The sequence below is a fragment of the Hyperolius riggenbachi genome, chromosome 10, assembly GCF_040937935.1.
Source record: "Hyperolius riggenbachi isolate aHypRig1 chromosome 10, aHypRig1.pri, whole genome shotgun sequence".
NCBI lineage: Eukaryota > Metazoa > Chordata > Amphibia > Anura > Hyperoliidae > Hyperolius > Hyperolius riggenbachi.
Window position 1 is genome coordinate 126,192,752 of NC_090655.1, and position 20,604 is coordinate 126,213,355.

A 20,604-nucleotide genomic window follows, 5' to 3' on the forward strand; every position below is an offset into this window, starting at 1 on the left:
GATAGCCAAAAAAGTTCCTAAATTACATTTCCAATATAGATTATACTGTATAAACAATGGAGGAAATTTCTGTCAGTTCTTTGTAAGATAAAGGTCACCAAACTGTGATCTGGTCTTGTCTACAGACCAGCATAATAGGGGCTTATTAACAAAGGTTAAAATGGGCCTTCATTTCTGCCGCTCCGAGCAACCCCAAACCACCCTTATAAAAGAATGAACCAAGCCCAACTTGCTCAGTTCACCCCGCCTCTATGCACTGGCCGGTCCACCCCGCCTCTATGCACTGGCCGGTCCACCCCGCCTCTATGCACTGGCCGGTCCACCCCGCCTCTATGCACTGGCCGGTCCACCCCGCCTCTATGCACTGGCCGGTCCACCCCGCCTCTATGCACTGGCCGGTCCACCCCGCCTCTATGCACTGGCCGGTCCACCCCGCCTCTATGCACTGGCCGGTCCACCCCGCCTCTATGCACTGGCCGGTCCACCCCGCCTCTATGCACTGGCCGGTCCACCCCGCCTCTATGCACTGGCCGGTCCACCCCGCCTCTATGCACTGGCCGGTCCACCCCGCCTCTATGCACTGGCCGGTCCACCCCGCCTCTATGCACTGGCCGGTCCACCCCGCCTCTATGCACTGGCCGGTCCACCCCGCCTCTATGCACTGGCCGGTCCACCCCGCCTCTATGCACTGGCCGGTCCACCCCGCCTCTATGCACTGGCCGGTCCACCCCGCCTCTATGCACTGGCCGGTCCACCCCGCCTCTATGCAAAGGCAGTCATCATAGTTAAGCAAAGCCCTTTGTTCTCTTGCTTGATTTGATTTTTTATTTGGAGCACGAGCAGTGGTTGTCCGCCACCTCATACGACTTAATGCTGGGAATACACGGTTCGTTTATGAGGCAGATAGATGGTTAGATAGATAATTTCCGACATGTCCGATCTCCCGTTCGATCATTTTGCCACTCGATTCCAGATAGAAGGGAGTGGAAAATGATAAGAAAAACAAGCGGAAGAGAAACAACTTCAGAATCGAGTGGCAAAAACGATCGAGCTGATAATCGAGCGGCAGAAACGAATCCTGTATGCCCAGCACAAGTCAGGCCTGTGTACAATGCTTTAACTGCTTGGTGTTTGTATTATCTACATACTATTATCTACCTTGTCATGGGTCTGTCATTAGTAAAGCCACGTATACACATTGGATAAAAAAACTTGGCATGGGCAGAACTTAGGGACATTATTAGTCGGAACTTAGAGGGATTTTTTTTACAAAAAGTCTAGCAAGATTTTAAGTATTTTTTAGTGTTTTCCTTTAATATTTTTTAACTGTACATATTTTTTTCCATACAAGGAAAGGAGACACTGAAGAATTTAGAGCAGTAATGTTTTCTGGTGGATCACTAATAAATGAGACATACTACATACTACATCACAGCAAGTACTGCATATTACCACAGCAACTGAAGCATCTAACAAGGGGGTTACCCACATTTAAGTTGTGCTTCTTATTTGGCTGTGGGTTTGTCATAGTCATGCAGCATACACCATATTTTTTCCACTGTGGCCAACCACAAATCAGGAGAATATGGCCCCTTTTACATGGGAGGCTGAAGGCGGAGAATTCACTGCCTGTCAGCTGCACTTGTGCACTGGCTTGGTGCTGCTTATGCTTGGTATGATTGTTGGAAAGGCGCAGCCATGTTCAAATGAGACAAGTTGCATTTTTTTTGCCGCAAGGTAACACCACAGCATATTTAACGATGACACAAAGTGCTTGCATGAAATGGCAGCTAAAAGCCAGGAGGATAAACTGCATGACAACCGCGCAATTCAACCTTCTGTGTAAAAAGAGCTGAAAAATGCTTGGGTAGTGGTGAAAGAGGTCGTATAGGTTCTGTGCTATAGAGGAGTTGCTCTATAAACTAATCACACATAATAGGTACTACATAAGGAACACTTATGCAATTTAGAACAAGCAGCATTAGCTTGTTACATAGCTTATGTTTTCATAAGTTAACAGAACAGATACATGCCTCGCTATCTAGCCAATGCCAGACTTTTGATAAGAGTGAAGTCGTAGCATGCCCGATACCCGCTGAGCCAGGCTGTGCCACTGCTCAGATCGGTACAGAACAATATTTATCTTTTTCAAAGCTTTTAGTTAGCAGGTTTTTTTATTGCACAAGATTAACCTTTCACCTAATCTCAGAGATCTGGAGCCAGGCAAACTAAAACCCATGTCTGCCAATTTCACTTTAACCCTTTCACATCATGGAAAAATGAGAGGATATATCTCATTTTAATGAGGATATCACCTAGCATAGGTGTAGCTTCAGCATATAACATAAGGAGAAGGACTGGCATTCTGTAAGTAGGCACTCCAGACCAGTCTATTGTGTGGTCATCCTAGACAATCATTTCCTACATTTTTATTCTCCTTTATTGCCTACTGCCAATTCTGTTATTGGCCTGATTACTCTAGGTGTGTAGTAAGAGTTAGGCCAGTGCCGGGTATCTGTTTCCAAGACAGACACCAGCATCTGAACCCCTGTAGCTGTGTCATGCATGGCTACAGGGGTTCATATGAATTGGCCAGAATTCTGAGGCAGTGCTCCAGATTTTTTCACGTGTACGAATTAGGCTGCAATTATGAATGCAAATTCATGTGCATGAAATCAGGTGCAAAAAGCCCAAGTGCAGGGATGCCCAACTCCAGTCCTCGAGGACAGAGATCCTCACACGTTTGGCACAGCTCAATTTTATTGATGGGATGGAATCAGGAAAGGTGCAGTTCATCAAGTAGAACACATTCCACCATTTCTCTGTCCATCTTAAACACTGGCATGGCTATGGCTCTTGAGGACTGTAGTTAGGCATCACTGCCCTAGTGGAAACAGGGACTTAAAGGGCTTCCTGCCATATGTAGCCATTTCCTTATGCAAGAGGGGAGTTACTGGACATTCAGTACACAAACTGTAAATAAGGAAAACATTGTTTGGATTGCATAGGCAAGTTTAAAAACCATTTAGGAAAACTAATTTTAATTATTCAATTATAAAGATTACCTGTGAAGTACTGATACAGTAAGTGAAAGCAATTTTTAAGTAATGTATACCGGTAATTTAAGATTTTAAAAAAAATGAGTACTTTTAGATGTGTTAGGATTGATGCAAACTGTTTCTATAACACTATAACAGTATATCTTGCTGCAAGCGCACTGTGTAGACACGGACATTAAAGCAAGACTCCGGTGTATATCACATATTCATTGGGTCTTCTTCCAATACAAAGTAATCACCTGGTATGTCCTCTTGTAAATCACCCCTGGGGGTGCGAATCTGACAACAAGTTGGCAGACATGGAGCACCGGGGGCTATTTACAGAAAGAAGATGCGGCGGGCGATTATAACTTTATAGGAGAAGAGAACTTGGTGAATTTGTGATATACACTGCAGTCCCACTTTAAGAAGCGCATACACCACAAAACTTGTTGCCACAGTGCTTGATAAACATTTCTATTGTTGATGGAACACAGACAGCGTCTGTGTTCTTTTATTTTTAAATAAGAATTTTGCCATTCAAAAAAAGAAATACAAATATTTTTGCTCCATTGTAGCATTTACTTTTACTATTTATGCAGTACTTATTTTTTTTTTACCAATATCATGTATTCTGGTAGTTCTACCATTTTGAGTGTTTTTTTAGGTATCTCACAATTAGCTTTGTATATGGAATGCCCCAGCTTAGGGTTAATGATGGTCGTACCAGTATTAATATACTGGTGGGGCATGGTCAGACACTGAAAGACTTTGAAGACTCTATAAGGTCAGTCCCTAACTTCCTTTCAGTTTTCTAGGTGGTCACCCTAAGTAACCCAACCTTATAAAGTTTAATATCCTAGAGGTTCTACCTAATACACCTGACTTGCTCCCCGCTTGTATGTCCTTTAGTTTCGGTGGTCTGCTCCACCAATTTAGCCCTAAGGTATGGCTCACCACCTACTCTTCAGTAGGGCTTCTTGCCATATTTACTTTTGTGTGTCTTCCCCTAACAGATTTGATAAATAAATAATTGAAAGAATCCCATTCTGGAAACTGTGGACTTTCCAAGTGTTGAATTCAGAGTGGTTAAGAATTCCCTGTTACTTCAAGGAGGGGAGCTGCTTATGGGGAGGGGAGCTGCTTATGGGGAGGGGAGCTGCTTATGGGGAGGGGAGCTGCTTATGGGGAGGGGAGCTGCTTATGGGGAGGGGAGCTGCTTATGGGGAGGGGAGCTGCTTATGGGGAGGGGAGCTGCTTATGGGGAGGGGAGCTGCTTATGGGGAGGGGAGCTGCTTATGGGGAGGGGAGCTGCTTATGGGGAGGGGAGCTGCTTATGGGGAGGGGAGCTGCTTATGGGGAGGGGAGCTGCTTATGGGGAGGGGTGCTGCTTATGGGGAGGGGTGCTGCTTATGGGGAGGGGAGCTGCTTATGGGGAGGGGAGCTGCTTATGGGGAGGGGAGCTGTTAATGGGGAGGGGAGCTGTTAATGGGGAGGGGAGCTGTTAATGGGGAGGGGAGCTGTTAATGGGGAGGGGAGCTGCTTATGGGGAGGGGAGCTGCTTATGGGGAGGGGAGCTGCTTATGGGGAGGGGAGCTGCTTATGGGGAGGGGAGCTGCTTATGGGGAGAGGAGCTGCTTATGGGGAGAGGAGCTGCTTATGGGGAGAGGAGCTGCGCTGCTTATGGGGAGAGGAGCTGCTTATGGGGAGAGGAGCTGCTTATGGGGAGAGGAGCTGCTTATGGGGAGAGGAGCTGCTTATGGGGAGAGGAGCTGCTTATGGGGAGAGGAGCTGCTTATGGGGAGAGGAGCTGCTTATGGGGAGAGGAGCTGCTTATGGGGAGAGGAGCTGCTTATGGGGAGAGGAGCTGCTTATGGGGAGAGGAGCTGCTTATGGGGAGAGGAGCTGCTTATGGGGAGAGGAGCTGCTTATGGGGAGGGGAATTAGCTCCAAATGAAATCTACGATTGTACGAGGCAAACCTTGACTAAAGCTGGCCATACCAATACACGTCAATTATTACTTGATTTTTTTTAATCAATATTATGATCTTAATTACAATCAATATTATGGTCAATTATCTTGCAACCGATTAAAAACAAAATTGTGGATTTTAGCACTTAATATTAAATCGAAAACAAAATTAAAGGGGGCCTCCAGTGAAAATTGCACACTTGTAATCCGAAGTATCTTCTCCCCTTAATCAACCCCCATATCAGCCCATTTCTGGTACACAGTCCTGCCCATGGCAGAAAACAGCCTTTTTTTTTTATCTACAGTAAAGAAAAAGCAAAGGTGTTTTTTTAGGAGGGGGGGGGGGGGGGCAGAACTAGGTGCCGCAAACACAAAATACACTGACTTGCAGCGCTGATTTTGCAGGACAATGCACCTGTTGACAAGGCTGAAAAGGTAATACATGTTTTAAAGAATCTGAATAGACCATCAACTTTACTAATGAGATCAAACTGCATTTAGCACTTTCCTAATTAAAATAAAAAAATAAATTTTCAAATAATTTGGAGTTATATCAGTATTAGTGGTGGCTTGATAGTGTACTGGTTAAGGGCTTTGCCTCTGACACAAACCTGGGTTTCAAATCTCAGCTCTTCCTATTCAGTAAGCTTGCACACCTCTACAGTTAAGAGTCCTGTGATAACACTGCTACTGCCTACTGAGCGCGCCCTAGAAAGGCTGCAGCCAAGCGATTTGAGTCCGCCAGGAGAGACACGCAATATACAGGTCTTGTCTATTACGTTGGACTGGTCTTCTCTTGTTAATCAGGGCTATCATTTTTCAACACCCTTCTCGCACCTCATATTGGGGCTCAGAAACATTGTGAAAAACGCCATTACCCTTAGGGCCCTTTTCCACTAGCAGTCGCTAGCGTTCACGCTGAACGCTAGCAATTGCCGAATCGCAATTCCGCCAATTTCCCGACGTTTGCGGCCGCGATTTTGCTATGCACTGCATAGCAAAATCGCGGCAAATATCGCGCCGCCGCGCGTTCGCGTCGAAAACGAATCGCGGTAGTGGAAATGACCTACCGCGATTCCTATGTTAAAAAGCAAACCGTAGCGATTGTAAAATCGCTAGCGGTTTGCGACTTTACGATTCGGCCAGCCTTAGGGCCGTTTCCACTAGAGCAAATCTGCATGCATTTCCTGCATGCAGATTCGCATAGACAATACAAGTGGATGGGACTGTTTCCACTTGTCAGGACTTCTGAGCGTTTTTCTGTGCAGAAAAAAATCTGCATGGTAAACCCCGCAGAATTCGCATACCGTATACCGCTATGTGAATCGCATTCAATGTATTTAATAGGAAATTCGCATGCATTTTCGTATGCAAATTTTACTGTAAATTCGCTGGCGTTTTCACATAAAATCAATGTAAAAGCACACAGGCACTGACATGGTTAAATTTGCATACTTCCTAACATATGCGAAAACGCCCACAAATTCGCGGTAAAATTCACATACGCGTGCAAATTCGTTTCACGTTTTCCGCGCCTAATTCACACCGCAGAAGTAGAAACGGGCCCTTACTGTTGGGTGCTGCAGCTTCCCGCACACCTAATTTAGTAAAACTATATTTCACATGCAAGCTGGTGCTTTACGACTGAGCACTGTTTGCTATGAGCTGCAGCCAGCCCAAGAAGCTTACAGTGAGGATTATGAGAAGCTTACAGTTAGTCCTTGCAATTCACAAATAAAAGTGGATTCAGAAAACTTTTCTGGTGTCTTGTAATGTCTTATCTAATTTTAATATTTTGCGGTCTTCATTTTATCTTGTTTTACATGCATTATACATAATTTTAACAAAATATTTGACATGTCAGCTATTTATTGAAAGAGTGGTTGATTCCTCCACACATTGTACAGCTTCTTTACTGAAAGAGTTATAGATCTCTGATCAAGAAAAAACCCTATCCTGTCTGAATGCTGTACAGCGAGGGATCATAAATCTGCCCTTGGGTCTCAGCAACAGTTTAATGTTTTGTGCCTCTTCACACAAGGAAATCCAGCTAGTTAGTACAAATCACCTGTACTGTGGAGAGAAAACACAATATGCGCACTGCTGTGAGGACCAAGGATGGGAGAGAGAACCACCGCCCTAACATACAGCTAACACACATTGATATTGTGGTGGCTGCAATACATGAGGGGAAGTAAAGCTAGCAGAGCAGGAAACAGCTATAATCCAGGCACAGTAAATTAATCTTGGGCCAGGCTGAAACGTTTTTAGTTTTTTTTTTTTTTTTAGCCTGACAACAAACATTTCCAGGAACATCGGAAACATCATCTGTGTGCAGTCTCAGAGAAGGCTCGCTTACATAAAAGATGCTATTTTACTTACAGTGGAAAAGATGAGCATTCTAGCTTGCCTGGAATAAGGTGACAAATATACATGGTTTTTATTATCCAATTAGGAGACCCTACTGTCCAGCTATAAAGCTGGAGATTTTCCCTAAGACTGGGTGTGTATGCTATGCTGGTTTGCTGATTATTTTAGAGTGAACAAGCCCTACAGAACAAGATCCTAACTGCGGAATCAAACTAATCTGATCACGCCCAGCAAAATTAACATTACATTTTAATATGCAATTCTGATTGTCCACTGCCCAAATATAAACATTCATTTAACTGCCTGGGCAGGATGGTGTTCCATCCTGGGACACCTACCACACAGGCTCCCAGAATTGCAAACAAAAATACAAAACCATTGCATACATTTGCATTTATCACGCATTTGCATTTTGCGTCTCTAGCCCCTTGCGTCTCTGGCCCCTTAAAGGACAACTGTAGTGAGGCAGCGGCGTTGCTAGGGCCTTTGATCCGGGGCACCGCCGCCGAACCTGTTATGGTGCCCCGGATCGACTGACCGGCAGGAGGGGGCACTGGGCGGAGCGGGCAGTTACAAACTCACCTCCGATTGCCGCAGGCGCCGCACAGCCTCCATCTTCTTCAGACTTCCGGCGTCCGTCGCCTTTGTTACAGCACCCCCTGTGATGACGTGACCAATGTCATCACAGGGGGTGCGGTTACCAATGCGAGGGACGCCGAAGGAGGAAGTCGGAAAGAGATGGCGGCTGTTCCTGCGTCGATCTGAGGTGAGTTTGTAACTGCCCGCTCCCCCCCTCCTTACTCCCGCCTCCTACGCTGGGGGGAAGCTACCTATCTAATCTACCTATCTAATCTAAACTGGGGGAAGCTACCCATCTAACCTATGCTGGGGGCAGCTACCTATCTAATCTACGCAGGGGGAAGCTACCCATCTAACCTACGCAGGGGGAAGCTACCCATCTAACCTACGCAGGGGGAAGCTACCCATCTAACCTACGCAGGGGGAAGCTACCCATCTAACCTACGCTGGGGGATGCTACCTATGTAACCTATGCCGGGGGATGCTACTTATCTAACCTATGCCGGGGGAAGCTACCTCTCTAATCTACCCCGGGGGCACCTACCTATCTACAGCCAAGCAAAGTCCCAGCCCAGCAAAACAGAGCCCTCAGCAAAGCATACCCCCCAGCCCAGCAAAGCATACAGCCAAGCAAAGCATAGTAAAGCCCCCAGCCCTGCAAAGCCCCCCAAAATGCCCCCAGCAAATTGCCCAGCCCAGCAAAGCCCCCAGCAAGTCACCTAGCAAAGCCAGGCCGGCTCAACATCTCCACCAGCCAAGCTGACACAGCATCACAGTCAGCCAGGCCGGCACAGCATAGCATAACCACCAGCCAGGCAGCCCAGCATAACCGCCAGCAGAGTACAGCACACAGGCCAGCCAGCCGAGGACTAGACAGAAGCCAGGTGAGGGGCTTATATATGTGAAATACTGTCTATTGAATATATTTAAGTTACGTCACTGCTATGTTCATGTTTTGGCCCCACCTATGACCATGCCCATGTTACGCATCATGACACGCCCATTTTTCACCGCGGCCGTGACTTATTGCGGTGGGACGCTAAGCAATGTTCGCATGGTCGAGAACCTGTGCCCACGCCGCAATATCGCGTAAACGACCAATTGGCGCTCAAAAAAAACCCCCAAAACATTGGTCGTCAGAAAATTCACGACATGGGTATATAGCTTAAGAATAGTGGAGTATCCCCTTATGAAAGCTCTATGGAATCCGACCAGCAACCTAGTAGCACAGAACTTGATCTGGATACAATGCCTGGCTCCACACACACTGACTTCACACAGTGCCAAGACCGCCTTCCCTTCTCCTTTTATACTGGCGAGGTGAAGGTGGGTGGGGAGTGAAGCCATGATTTGGATGGAGCCGGTCACTACATACAGTTTAGGCCCCGTTCACAGTGAGGTGCCACGGTGCAACTTAACAGACCCATTGAAATGCAGAAAGTGCCTAGCACACAAATAACTATGCTGTGTTCCTTTTTTTCTTTCGCTGCCTGAAAGAGTTAAATATCAGGTATGTAAGTGGCTGACTCAGTCCTGACTCAGACAGGAAGTGACTAAAGTGTGACCCCTACTGATAAGAAATTCCAACTATAAAACAGTCAGCCACTTACATACCTGATATTTAACTCTTTCAGGCAGAGAAAGAAAAAAAGGAACACAGCATAGTTGTTTGTGTGCTAGGCACTGTACATACACATCCATAACACAACCATATGGGCAGCACCAGTACATATGAATTAGCTCATCACAATATAACTAGATTAAATGTCATGTGTGCAGAAGAGGATTCTGAACAATATATCAGTTTAAACAACAAAAGGTGAATCCTGAGAGACCGCACCACACGAAAATTGTACATCCCTGGCTGACACAGCCCTTCCTCTGCCTTTCCCTACATCGGTGAGTCGTCTTTGGTGCACTTGCTGTTTGGTCTCCTTGTCCACTTACATTTTCTCCTTCCTCACCTTGATTACCTTCCTCCCTTTTTGGGTTTATTGCACTTCTGCTCCAGCGCTGCCATTTCTATTACACTGAGAGCACTTTGGTACCATTCCTGTCCATTCTAGGTTCAGGAGTGGCTTGTTATGCACTTTAGCACTTGTCACTTTCTCATCTTTGTTTACTACCGAGGAATTATTGTGGTTTGAGTGAAGGGTTGGGCTGTATTTATTATTAATTTATTTTCTTTATTATACAATACTATAGCCATTGGCTATATGAATTATTATTGTGTCAACAAGGGGTGCATGATTTTAATTGTTTTTATATATTTTTCTTGTGTAACTATATTACAATAAAGCTCATCTTTGATTTATATACAATTGTCTCTCAGGATTCACCTTTGTTGTTTAAACTGTACATGCACATGTCACGTCACTTCGGGTATCCTTTAACCTCCCTAGCATTAAGGGACGAGCCTGACTAGAGAGTCAGGCTCGTCCATGCCACGAGGGAGATTTATAACTGCTCTGCGCCACCGGCTTCGCTTTTTTGCTTCTGTGGTCTTCCCTGGAACTGGTGAATGCCTGTCAGCACACTGCGGGTAGCAATCTGTGCTACCCAGTGTACCAACAAGCATCCATCAGTCCCAGAGAAGCCCACCTGGAGCCGGCAGGGCAGAGCAGTGCAACGGCATTCCCTTGTTCCCTTCCTTACTGCCGATCTCTCCTCCCTTCCCTTTTTCTGATCCCCTCCCCCCCCCCCTCTCCCGATCCACTGGCGGCACAGTGAGATGAGCATGTGGAGAATTACTCACTGTGCCTCTCTCCAGCGATGATCGTGCAACTTCCTCTGCCGTACAGCTCCGGGCTACTGTCACACTACCACTACCAGGGATGAGTCTTGGTCAACATTCCAAATAAAAAATGTTGTTAAGGCAATGTATGGGGTCATTATTTTATGCTGTCATAATTGGGACAAATAAAAATGTGTGGGTTTTATCTACTGTAGAACTTTTCATTTTTAAACTATAATGGCTGAAATCTTAGGGCTTATTCACAGTGGGACTTTGCGTTGTAATGCGACGTTAAAGTCACAACGCAGCATTACAACGCAACCCCCCAAAAAAGGTGGTAACACATTAACAATGCATTACCTTTGTATACAGTAGGTACAGTGAAGCATACAGGCAATGAAAAGTATGCTTTCCTGTACCTGGTAACATGTGTGTCTAGAGGTAACACACTGCAGCAGTGCGTTACCATAATGCTAAACGTTACAATGAGACGATAACCTCACACTGTCAACGCCCCCATAGGATCATTGCAGTGCAGTAAGCTGTGTTCTAAGACTTTATAACGCAGCTCCACAAGTTCCCACTGTGAATGTAGCCTACTAAATTATCCCTCTTGCTTCAGTTGTCCTTTATGAGAAAGAAAAAATCCTGGACATGGTATTTTCTCTTACAACACACCTTGCTGTTAGATATGGCAAGACAAATGGGGCATCAATTACTAAAGGGATTGTCTGTGCCACTTAAGACAATGGTTTTTGATTAGTTTTTTTTCATAATTCAGCAGCTGTTAAGCTATATATCACTGCTGGACAGCAAGGCTGAGAAGAAAGCACACATCCATGTACCGCAGCAAGCCTGAGGACACAGACAAGCCTATGCAGGCTGGGATTAGGTAAAGCATGCAGACGACTTCTGGCACAGGAACTCCAAAATCCACTTACACTATTTCCAGAAATATCCTCCCACACGCACCACTTACCTCATTTCCTTTCGTCAAAGAAACAAAAGGTTTGACACTTGGAAACAAAATAGTTTGCTCTAGAGGATGCACCATTTACAACGCAACAGGTGGACTTGTCAGAATTGCAGGATGAATATGGAGGAGGGCCGGAGTGACTGACTGGCTTATTTACCAACGTTTTATCCAATCTAATCCAGGTGTGCACAAGCTTCAGCATGCCTCCAATACCAACGTATGTCAGGGATGCTAAGCACAACCACCTGCCGACAGCGCGTACACATGTGCTACGGTCGGCAGAACGTTCGCCCAGCGGGAGGGTCTGGCGGACCAGTCGTTTGCGGAAATATGGCGTGTGTACGCGCCTTTAGCTGTACTACACATAGAAATCATATCAGAAGTGTATTTTCACTTCAGATTACCTTTAAATGTGTAAGTGAAAGTGAAAACAGTAATAAAGATCCTCTTGCAACCAAAAAAAACGCAACTATAGTGGGCTCATTCATGTCAGCTCTGGCACTAACAATGGACATCTGAAGAATGAGTCTGGCTTCACACTGCCAGGCTGCATTGCTGGTGCAATGCAATTAGATGATTGCATTGCACCGCTAAAGACCTTCGGGGATTCCCGCATTACTACACGGTAATCCCTTCTCTGGCCGTAAACCAAGCAGGAAATGAGGCTCTAATCCCCTTTCTGGCTGTAAGTCAAGCAGAAAGAGAGGTTCCCTCGTGCCAGCAAAGACAGTCACTCCGTTGCATCGTGTCGCACCGTCCCGGTATGAAAGGCCCCATAGACATTCGTTGGTGTTGTGTCACCCTGCAGTAAACACAGGGTAATGCAATGTTCCAGTGTGAAAGAGGCCTGAGGGAATTCTGCCAATGAACTCCATACTGCTTACAGTCAAGATTCAAACACTGGTGTCTTATATCAAGGGTGGTGCCATTAACCAGTACTATGTTCAGCTGCTTGTTTTGGGAAAATGTAGTCTGGCATCCACTGTTCTTTGGGTACAAATCAAATGCAGACCAAGCTCTGTAGTCCTGTATCTATGCTAATAAGTGGGAATCCCCTGCCACAACACATCCCTCACTCTCCAACCTTTGATATCTTTAAACGCTCCTTCAAAGCTCACTTTTTCCATCAAGCATATGCTCCACCTTATGACAAGTCCAACTTAAAGAACTCCAGTAAAAATAAAGTGCTTAATTTTTACAATTATGTATAAATTATTTAGTCAGTCAGTGTTTGCCTGAGTAAAATCTTTCCTCTCCCTGATTTAGATTCTGGCATTTATCACATGGCGACACTTTTACTGCTGGCAGGTTCACTGGAAGGAGATGTTGCTTGCTTTTTTGGCAGTTGTAAACAGCTGTTTTTTCCAACAATGCAACAAGGCTCCCACAGTATGATGTCGGTACCTCAGTGCTGTGAGGCGCTGACATTTGGGGGAGGGGTTTCACCACAAAATCAGCCATACAGAGCCCCCTGATGATCCGTTTGAGAAAAGGAATAGATTTCTCATGGGAAAGGGGTATCAGCTACTGATTGGGATAAAGTTCAATTCTTGGTTATGGTTTCTCTTTAACCTTGCACTCCTACTAGATGACCTAAAAAAACACTGCCTCTAGGTATCAATATTGTATATTTTCCCAGCTCTTCTTAACAACTGCCCCCCCCCCCTTCTCCTTTAGGTTGAAAGCTCGCAAGGACAGGGCTCTCTCACCCTTGTGTCTAAATTTGTTAAACATTTTATTCATCATGTTACTTTTGTCACTTATTACCAATTTTTGTACCAGTTCTGCATTTGTATATTTGTGCATATCAGTGTCTGTATTATTATGCACCCCATGTTTGTTTCACACTTTGCACAGTGCCACAGAATATGTTGGCTCTTTGCAAATCATGCAAAATTGCTATGAATGTATTGAGAAAGAATTGAAGTTACAGTGGTTATTTTTCCATGTAGTAGGAAGAGTTTTGGTAGACAACGTGTTTCTGTTAGACCTATTAACCACCCAGTCTGAATTCTGCAGAGGGCAAACCATTCCCATCTCACATGAGCCCATCTTGTCAGCAGCTCTGATTTAACATGCAGTATTTCAGTATGTATTCTCATAAAAATGAAAGGGCGCCTTGCTAGAACTGGCTGCCAGTGGCTAAATAAAGGAGACTGGAGCATCGGGACTGTGGTGGGAACAGAAAACACAGGAGCAGATCATACAGCAAGAGATATTAATATACCCTGCACAGAGTTCATGGAAAATCATAAAGCCACATTCATCAAGTCTAATGCTGCTGCTGAATACATTAAAATCACTTGTGTGAACTACAGGAAAGCAGGGGAAATGCAGAGGGCTGGCATAGCAATTTACAACTGCCTTTCTTAGAAAGAAGTAAATGATTTAAAATGAAATGCTTTTCTGAACATGAAGACTACACCTCCAGGACACAGGGTGAGAGCATGGCAGGTTAATGCTGCAGAATCTAGTGTCCGGGAGGGCTGAGCCCTAGAGCAACCATATTTCCTGCACAGTCAGGTATGGATAATGTGTTCCTAACGTCTCCCCGTCTGCAACACCTTACTTATTATTAGGCATGACTGCCCAGCTACAGTCCCTTACAGTAATAAAAAGCCACATAGCACCTTCAAAAGCTGCTTGCTTTAAAGCCCTAAATAGTCTTCATTTCTTAAGTTATACGGCAGGAACGTAACTACAAATCACTGGGCCCCCCTGCGAAACTTTGGATGGAGAGCCCCCCCACCACCGAGAACCAAGGTTATACAATTGGCTGGTGTACACTTGAATGTGTTTTCCCCGTGCAGGAAAAAAAAACAGACATCAGTGAAGCACTGCACACATTTTCTCTATCAATTACATTAGCTTCCTTGATAAAATGTGCATGTTTTCACACAGACACACAGAGTGTGCAGAAAACCAACAGATGAGCGTGCTCCCAGCCTCAGCTTATTACACTGTACATCTCTGATGGAGCAGAACTGGCTCTGCAGACTTCTCCAGCATCACTACAGCACAGAACACTTGGGGAGGAGTAGGAAGGTTAGGGGCTGGGGTTTGTACAGAAGAGCCTGCTGCACACTGAATGCATTAAATGTGCAATGCACAAAGATCTGTGCATTGCAGGTCTATTTTTTGGGCCAGTACACATAGGTATTATTATTATACTCCCTGTGAGTAGTATGACTCACCAAGTTAGCTGGACCACGGTTACAGCAGCCAGTATAGCAGTTAGGGAATTGCATAGACTCCACACATCAGATGGATGGAGGTCTCCTAGCTAAATGCACATGTGATTACAAGACTATTATTCTGACTCCCCAGGTGACTTGTATAGCATATTCAAACTTTGAACCTTAATGATAAGCAAACCCTCTAATTGCTCAATATTATATATAAAAGCAAATTTTACTCAAAAACACAATTATCAGCAGAATAGAAATTGTAAGTGCGTTTTGAATAAAGATTAAACAGGACTTAACCGCTTCTGAAGGGCAGCGATTACAATCTGTGTGTGCTGTTATACCTGCCAGAGCGTATATTTCTATCACCGCGCGGACCCTTTCCCCTCGCTGTGCACGCCGTTCTGTCGTTATTGCAACCCTGCTTTGAGGTCATACTTTTATGCACTATATTGTGGTCAGTAGCCAATATTACTGGATCCTGACCCCATGATGACTGGTTGAGTTTGCTTGCGTTAAAAAATAATAATAAATAAAAAAAAAAAAAAGATCTCCAGTCCTAAGGGGCAAAAGATCAGCGGGCTGCAAGTGGTTAAAGTGGCCCTGAACTAAACCACTTGAAAACGAAAGCACACTTTGCAGATTTCTAAAGGAAATAGCGATGATCAATGAACTGTAAATTTCAGTTGTGGTAAATTTCCTGCACCTTGGAAGTAGGCAACAGCAACGGCATTTGACTGCAACAATTTCATGATGCATATAAACTGCATTCAGCTTGAAAATAGCATCTCACTGGTCATCTGTAATGACAGTGATATTTTATCTCCAGGGCTTGCAGGTGTAAATATCCGCAGTACACAGGTGATTATTCCCAATATAAAGGAGGAAGCGGAGACTTGCCTAAAAAACGGACCTGAACATAACTTCCTCACTGCTCTAGTCTAGAAGATACGCAACGCCATAATAAAGAAAAATATTTCTTTTAATGCAGGATTTGTAATAAACTGTCTCAATCTGCACTGTTTCTACTTCCTGCTTTCATGGAAGCAGACATTGTTAACATCCTATGCTTTCAAATGAGCTTATCTGACTTATTTGCCGTGGCAGTCAGCTGACACAGGGGAGAGATCACATTACAACTGAGGGGGAATTAGACAGTCTAAACTCTCTAAATACATACAGGGTGCATTTCTCTTGGTTTTCCTTCTGTCCTATGCAAGAGTCCAGGTCCACTTTAAACAGCCTTTGCTGTGGGTTTAGTAGGACATTACATGTTCAGCAACATACCTCATTTCTATTCACAAGACAGCATGTTCTTTACCCAAACCTGGTAAAGTTGATGCAGGCATAAATGGATTACACTTACATACACAGGTTCAAACAGGCACCTAACTGGCTACACTAGGGAATGTAGGTTTTGTTTTTATAAACTGCTCATATGAGAAGCGCCATAGGCTACAGAGAACATAACAAAACACTGAAAAAAAAAAGAAAAAAGACGTTTAAGTACCTACATCCTAGGTTTGGGAGCGATACACATAGTTTCATCAATTAAATAAAAAACAGTTATACGCTTTCAATAGATACAAAGTGATAATCTACATAAGAATTGTAAGAAACACAAATGGACCTTAAAAATGCATTTTTGACAGAAATCCGTAGAATGCCTTTTTTCACCTCTAGTCATATGGCTGCACTGAAAGGAATGGAATGGCTGCACTGAAAGGAATATGGAGGCTGGCATATTCATTTCCTTTTTAACAATGCATATTGCCTGGCTGTCCTAATCCTCTGCCTCTAATACGGTTAGCGGCAGACCCTGAACAACATGCAGATCAGGGCATACATTTGACAAAGGCACCAGTTGAAAAGATCGCAGGAAATAACTGGTAATAGAATATGGTTACATCTAGCGATATTCTATTACTTCATTCATATAGTAAAATATCAGTAATAGTCACTGATATTTACTATGATCTAACTGCTTTCCTACTCTCACACAGAACCCCCCTTCCCGGTGGTGGGCGCCTAACCTTAAAACCACCCTCTGAGTATTTTGTAGCTGCAATTGGCCTAGCCATATGATATTACAGCAGGTGCCTTTTTCACCAAGATGTGGTCGGTTAAGGCTAGGCACTGGTACCTAGCATTAACCCCCCGTGCCCTGTTGAAAAGGGCACCTGTGATAATAGCAGGTGCCTAGGCAAACTATGGCTACAAAAAGCATGCCCCTCTTCCTCCTCCAATCTGTACTGAGCAGAATACACTGCTGAACAGTGTGTCTGTACAACAATCGTTCTCAGAATGATCATTCTCAGAGATATGCTCCTATTTATTGCCTGAGGAAGTGGGATATAGCCGCGAAATGCGTTGCACCTTGTTCGGAGTATGTAAATTGATTTTTGTTTAAAAACTGCATTTTTGTTTAAAATTTGTGTCGGTTTTGGAGGGGGTAAGTCCATCGCTACCTACTTCATTTTATCCATTTTAAAGAAATATTGTTTTTACCCTGTTGGTGCCTCTGTACTACTATTGCAGTTTCCACCCCTGGTGGAGGGGAGTTCTTCCTTTTTCCCAATCTACAGAGAGTGACTTCTTAATCCTGAGTGGGGACAGGTCTAATCTCCTCACCTGCCTTCATAGTGGTTACCTGGACGGTAACCAGGGCCGGCCCGCTCATGAGGCGGGGTGAAACGTTTGCCTCAGGCGGAAAACTTCTAGGGGCGGCACCCGGCCGTCCGTGGGTGCAGAGGGGTAGCGGGCAGGACAGGTGTATTGGGCCTAGCGATGGGGAGGGGGGGGGGGGGGGGGGGGGTCGGACCCCCCCCCCTCCCTCGCCTGGGTCCCCCGATCGGCGCTCCCCTCCAGCTGTAATAGGAAGCAGCCGATGCCCAATAGTAAGATGCACGGGCGGGGAGGACTCACCTTATCCGCGTTCCAGTGTGTGCTCCACTGACGTCACTTCCTGCATCGCCGTCCACTTACAATACAGTGGGCGGCGATGCAGGAAGTGACGTCAGTGGAGCGCACGCTGGAACACGGAAAAGGTGAGTTCTCCCCGCCCGTGCATCTTACTATTGGGCATCGGCTGCTTCCTATTACAGCTGGAGGGGAGCGCAGATCGGGGGACCCAGGCGCCCCCTCCCCACTGCCAGGCTCAATACCCCCGTCCTGCCCGCAACCCCTCCGGTGGGGGGGGGGGGGGCAATTTTTTTTATAAATTTGCCTCAGGCAGCAAAAAGTCTAGGGCCAACGACGGTAACCCTTGTTTGTGAGTATAAGCTACTTATACTTACCTTCCATACCCAATTTACAGTACATACTACACTGGTGCATACTGGGCTCTCGGCATCTTCCCTTATATTCTAGGTAACTAACTGAAAATGTATGTGCAGATTGTTTACACAGTGAAACCGCCATTAGTTTTGATAACGATAAAAATATGTCTTCAGCAGTGCTTCTTACCTTACAAGTGGGATGTGATCTAAAGTGCAGCAGGTCCCATCATTCATTGGGCCACAGGAGTGATTATAAACCCTGAAATTAAATATACAGAGTTACACCAAACACATGGAAAACACATAAACAAGGCCACAGCAAAGGCACGGAAGTAAAAACAGTTTCCATTGTAGGACTTCAAAACCTGTTCAGAGGTACACGGTCACGAAAAACTGTAAAATGTAAAATGTGTACACACATATGGAAGAGGTACATTTATCCAAGAGTAAAATGCATTGGAAGTTACTTTTGCTCCATGCAACAGTCACTTAGAGAAGGCACATCTCTGAACTGCTTACTGACAGGTTTTGGAGTGGTTTATATCCTCATGGGGGATTCTCATGGTTTTCTTCATTTTCAAAAGCTCTCTATAGACGGTAGTGGTAAAATCCACCTGCCAGAAAGGAGTGCATGTGAGTAGGCAGGTTAGTAGCCATCTTGCTAAGGGTCGTTTCCAGGAAGTGCTTAACCTGCTGAGCGGTCTGGACGAGCTCAGCTCGTCCAGTACCGCCGGAGCCTGCCGCTCAGGCCCTGCTGGGCCGATTTGGCTCAAATAAAAAGCAGCACACGCAGCCGGCACTTTGCCAGCCGCGTGTGCTACCTGTTCGCCGCTGCAGCGCGGCGATCCGCCGCATGCAGCGGCGAAAGAGGGTCCCCCCAGCCGCCTGAGCCCAACGTAGCCGGAACAAAAAGTTCCGGCCAGCGCTAAGGGCTGGATCGGAGGCGGCTGACGTCAGGACGTCGGCTGACGTCCATGACGTCACTCCGCTCGTCGCCATGGCGACGAGGTAAGCGAAACACGGAAGGCCGCTCATTGCGGCCTTCCGTGTTACTTCTGGCCGCCGGAGGCGATCAGAAGAACGCATCCGGAGCGCCCTCTAGTGGGCTTTCATGCAGCCAACTTTCAGTTGGCTGCATGAAATAGTTTTTTTTTTATTAAAAAAAACCCCCTCCCGCAGCCTCCCTGGCGATCTTAATAGAACGCCAGGGAGGTTAAGAGATGGTTAAATGAAAATGAGAATTTCCCCATGAAAGCACACCCTGAAGTGAGAGGAAAATGAAGGCTGACACAGCCAAATAGATCAGCAGGACTGCCAGGCAACTGGTATTGTCTAAAAGGAAATAAATATGGCAGCCACAATAGGCTTCTCACTTCAGGTGTACTTTAAAATATGTGCTAGTCTAAAACCTGTCAGTAAGAGGATTTATAATACTAAGTGACAGCTACATATGACAAGTCATTTATAGCGCATTTTACATAGGGACAAATGTACACTGTCACATGCCCCTTGGTGGCCAGACCACACAATGTCTTCCAATCGGTTTCAGCGCACAGACCATCCAATCTCGTGGACGCAATTGATGGGCTACACCCGTTGGAATTTTGGCAGCAGACAGGCTGGAAGGGAGCTTGTGAGTTAGGCCTCGATTCATAAAGCATTCCCGCATTCGGAAATGCTGAAAACTGCTCACTTTACCGACCACACAGCAAAATCTGTATTCATAAAGGCTTTTTCCGCATGAAAAGCCGACATTCGTGAGCAGAGTGATCAATCACCGCCTTGCGCGGTGATTATCATAGCAAAAGTAACAAATGTCAATTCATAAAGATTAGAGGTAGCGGTATGCGGACGGGTATTACCGCTACCTCTGATGTGGCGAGAAGCGTGCGGAATACATTGGAGTGAATGGGACAGACCTCCCAAGCAGCTGCAGAGAGAACACCGCACGAGGGACTCCGCCTGCTTCCCCTGTTTCCGCATGTCTCCCGACAGCCTTACGCCTGCCTACAGCGGAATATCTCCGCACGCCTGACACATCTAGCAAAATTTTTATGAATTACCACCCTGAAGGCGGAAATACCGACAGCGGTGTTTCCCCGCTCGACGTTACCTTCCCGACAGCACTTTTATGAATCGAGGCCTTACAGTAACACAAATTACACACCTGGTACAAAACTGCCACCACTTCTGCAGAAGGGCAGAAGACCAAACCTCCCAGATTCTAAAACCTGCAGATAAAAACGGTTAAAACACTCTTCTATCTGGCTATATGAACCGTAGTAGCGACTCTTCACAAAGCTAGGATTCATTCTGTGTGGCTGCATAGTAGGTGTAGCTGAGCAAATTAGTGACTTTAGAGCCTTTTATTATAAATGCAATATACAATGAAAATGTCCTTTTGGGAAAGCACGTTAAGTTCCTTCGTTTCCGGATCAGACCTCAGACAAAATGACAGCTAGCTCTGTCCA

The 20,604-nt window shown here is 45.5% G+C and overlaps 1 protein-coding gene across 3 annotated transcripts in view; it reads right to left on the reverse strand.

Annotated features, from left to right (window-relative positions):
- The window catches only part of LOC137535998 (transmembrane protein 150A-like), a 185,753-nt gene that overhangs the window by 54,722 nt on the left and 110,427 nt on the right, over nt 1-20,604 (reverse strand). For all 3 annotated transcript variants that reach the window (XM_068257922.1, XM_068257923.1, XM_068257924.1), the window contains exon 3: nt 18,321-18,392. In XM_068257922.1, coding sequence (XP_068114023.1) covers nt 18,321-18,392 — 72 coding nt within the window. The remainder of the gene's footprint in view (nt 1-18,320; nt 18,393-20,604) is intronic.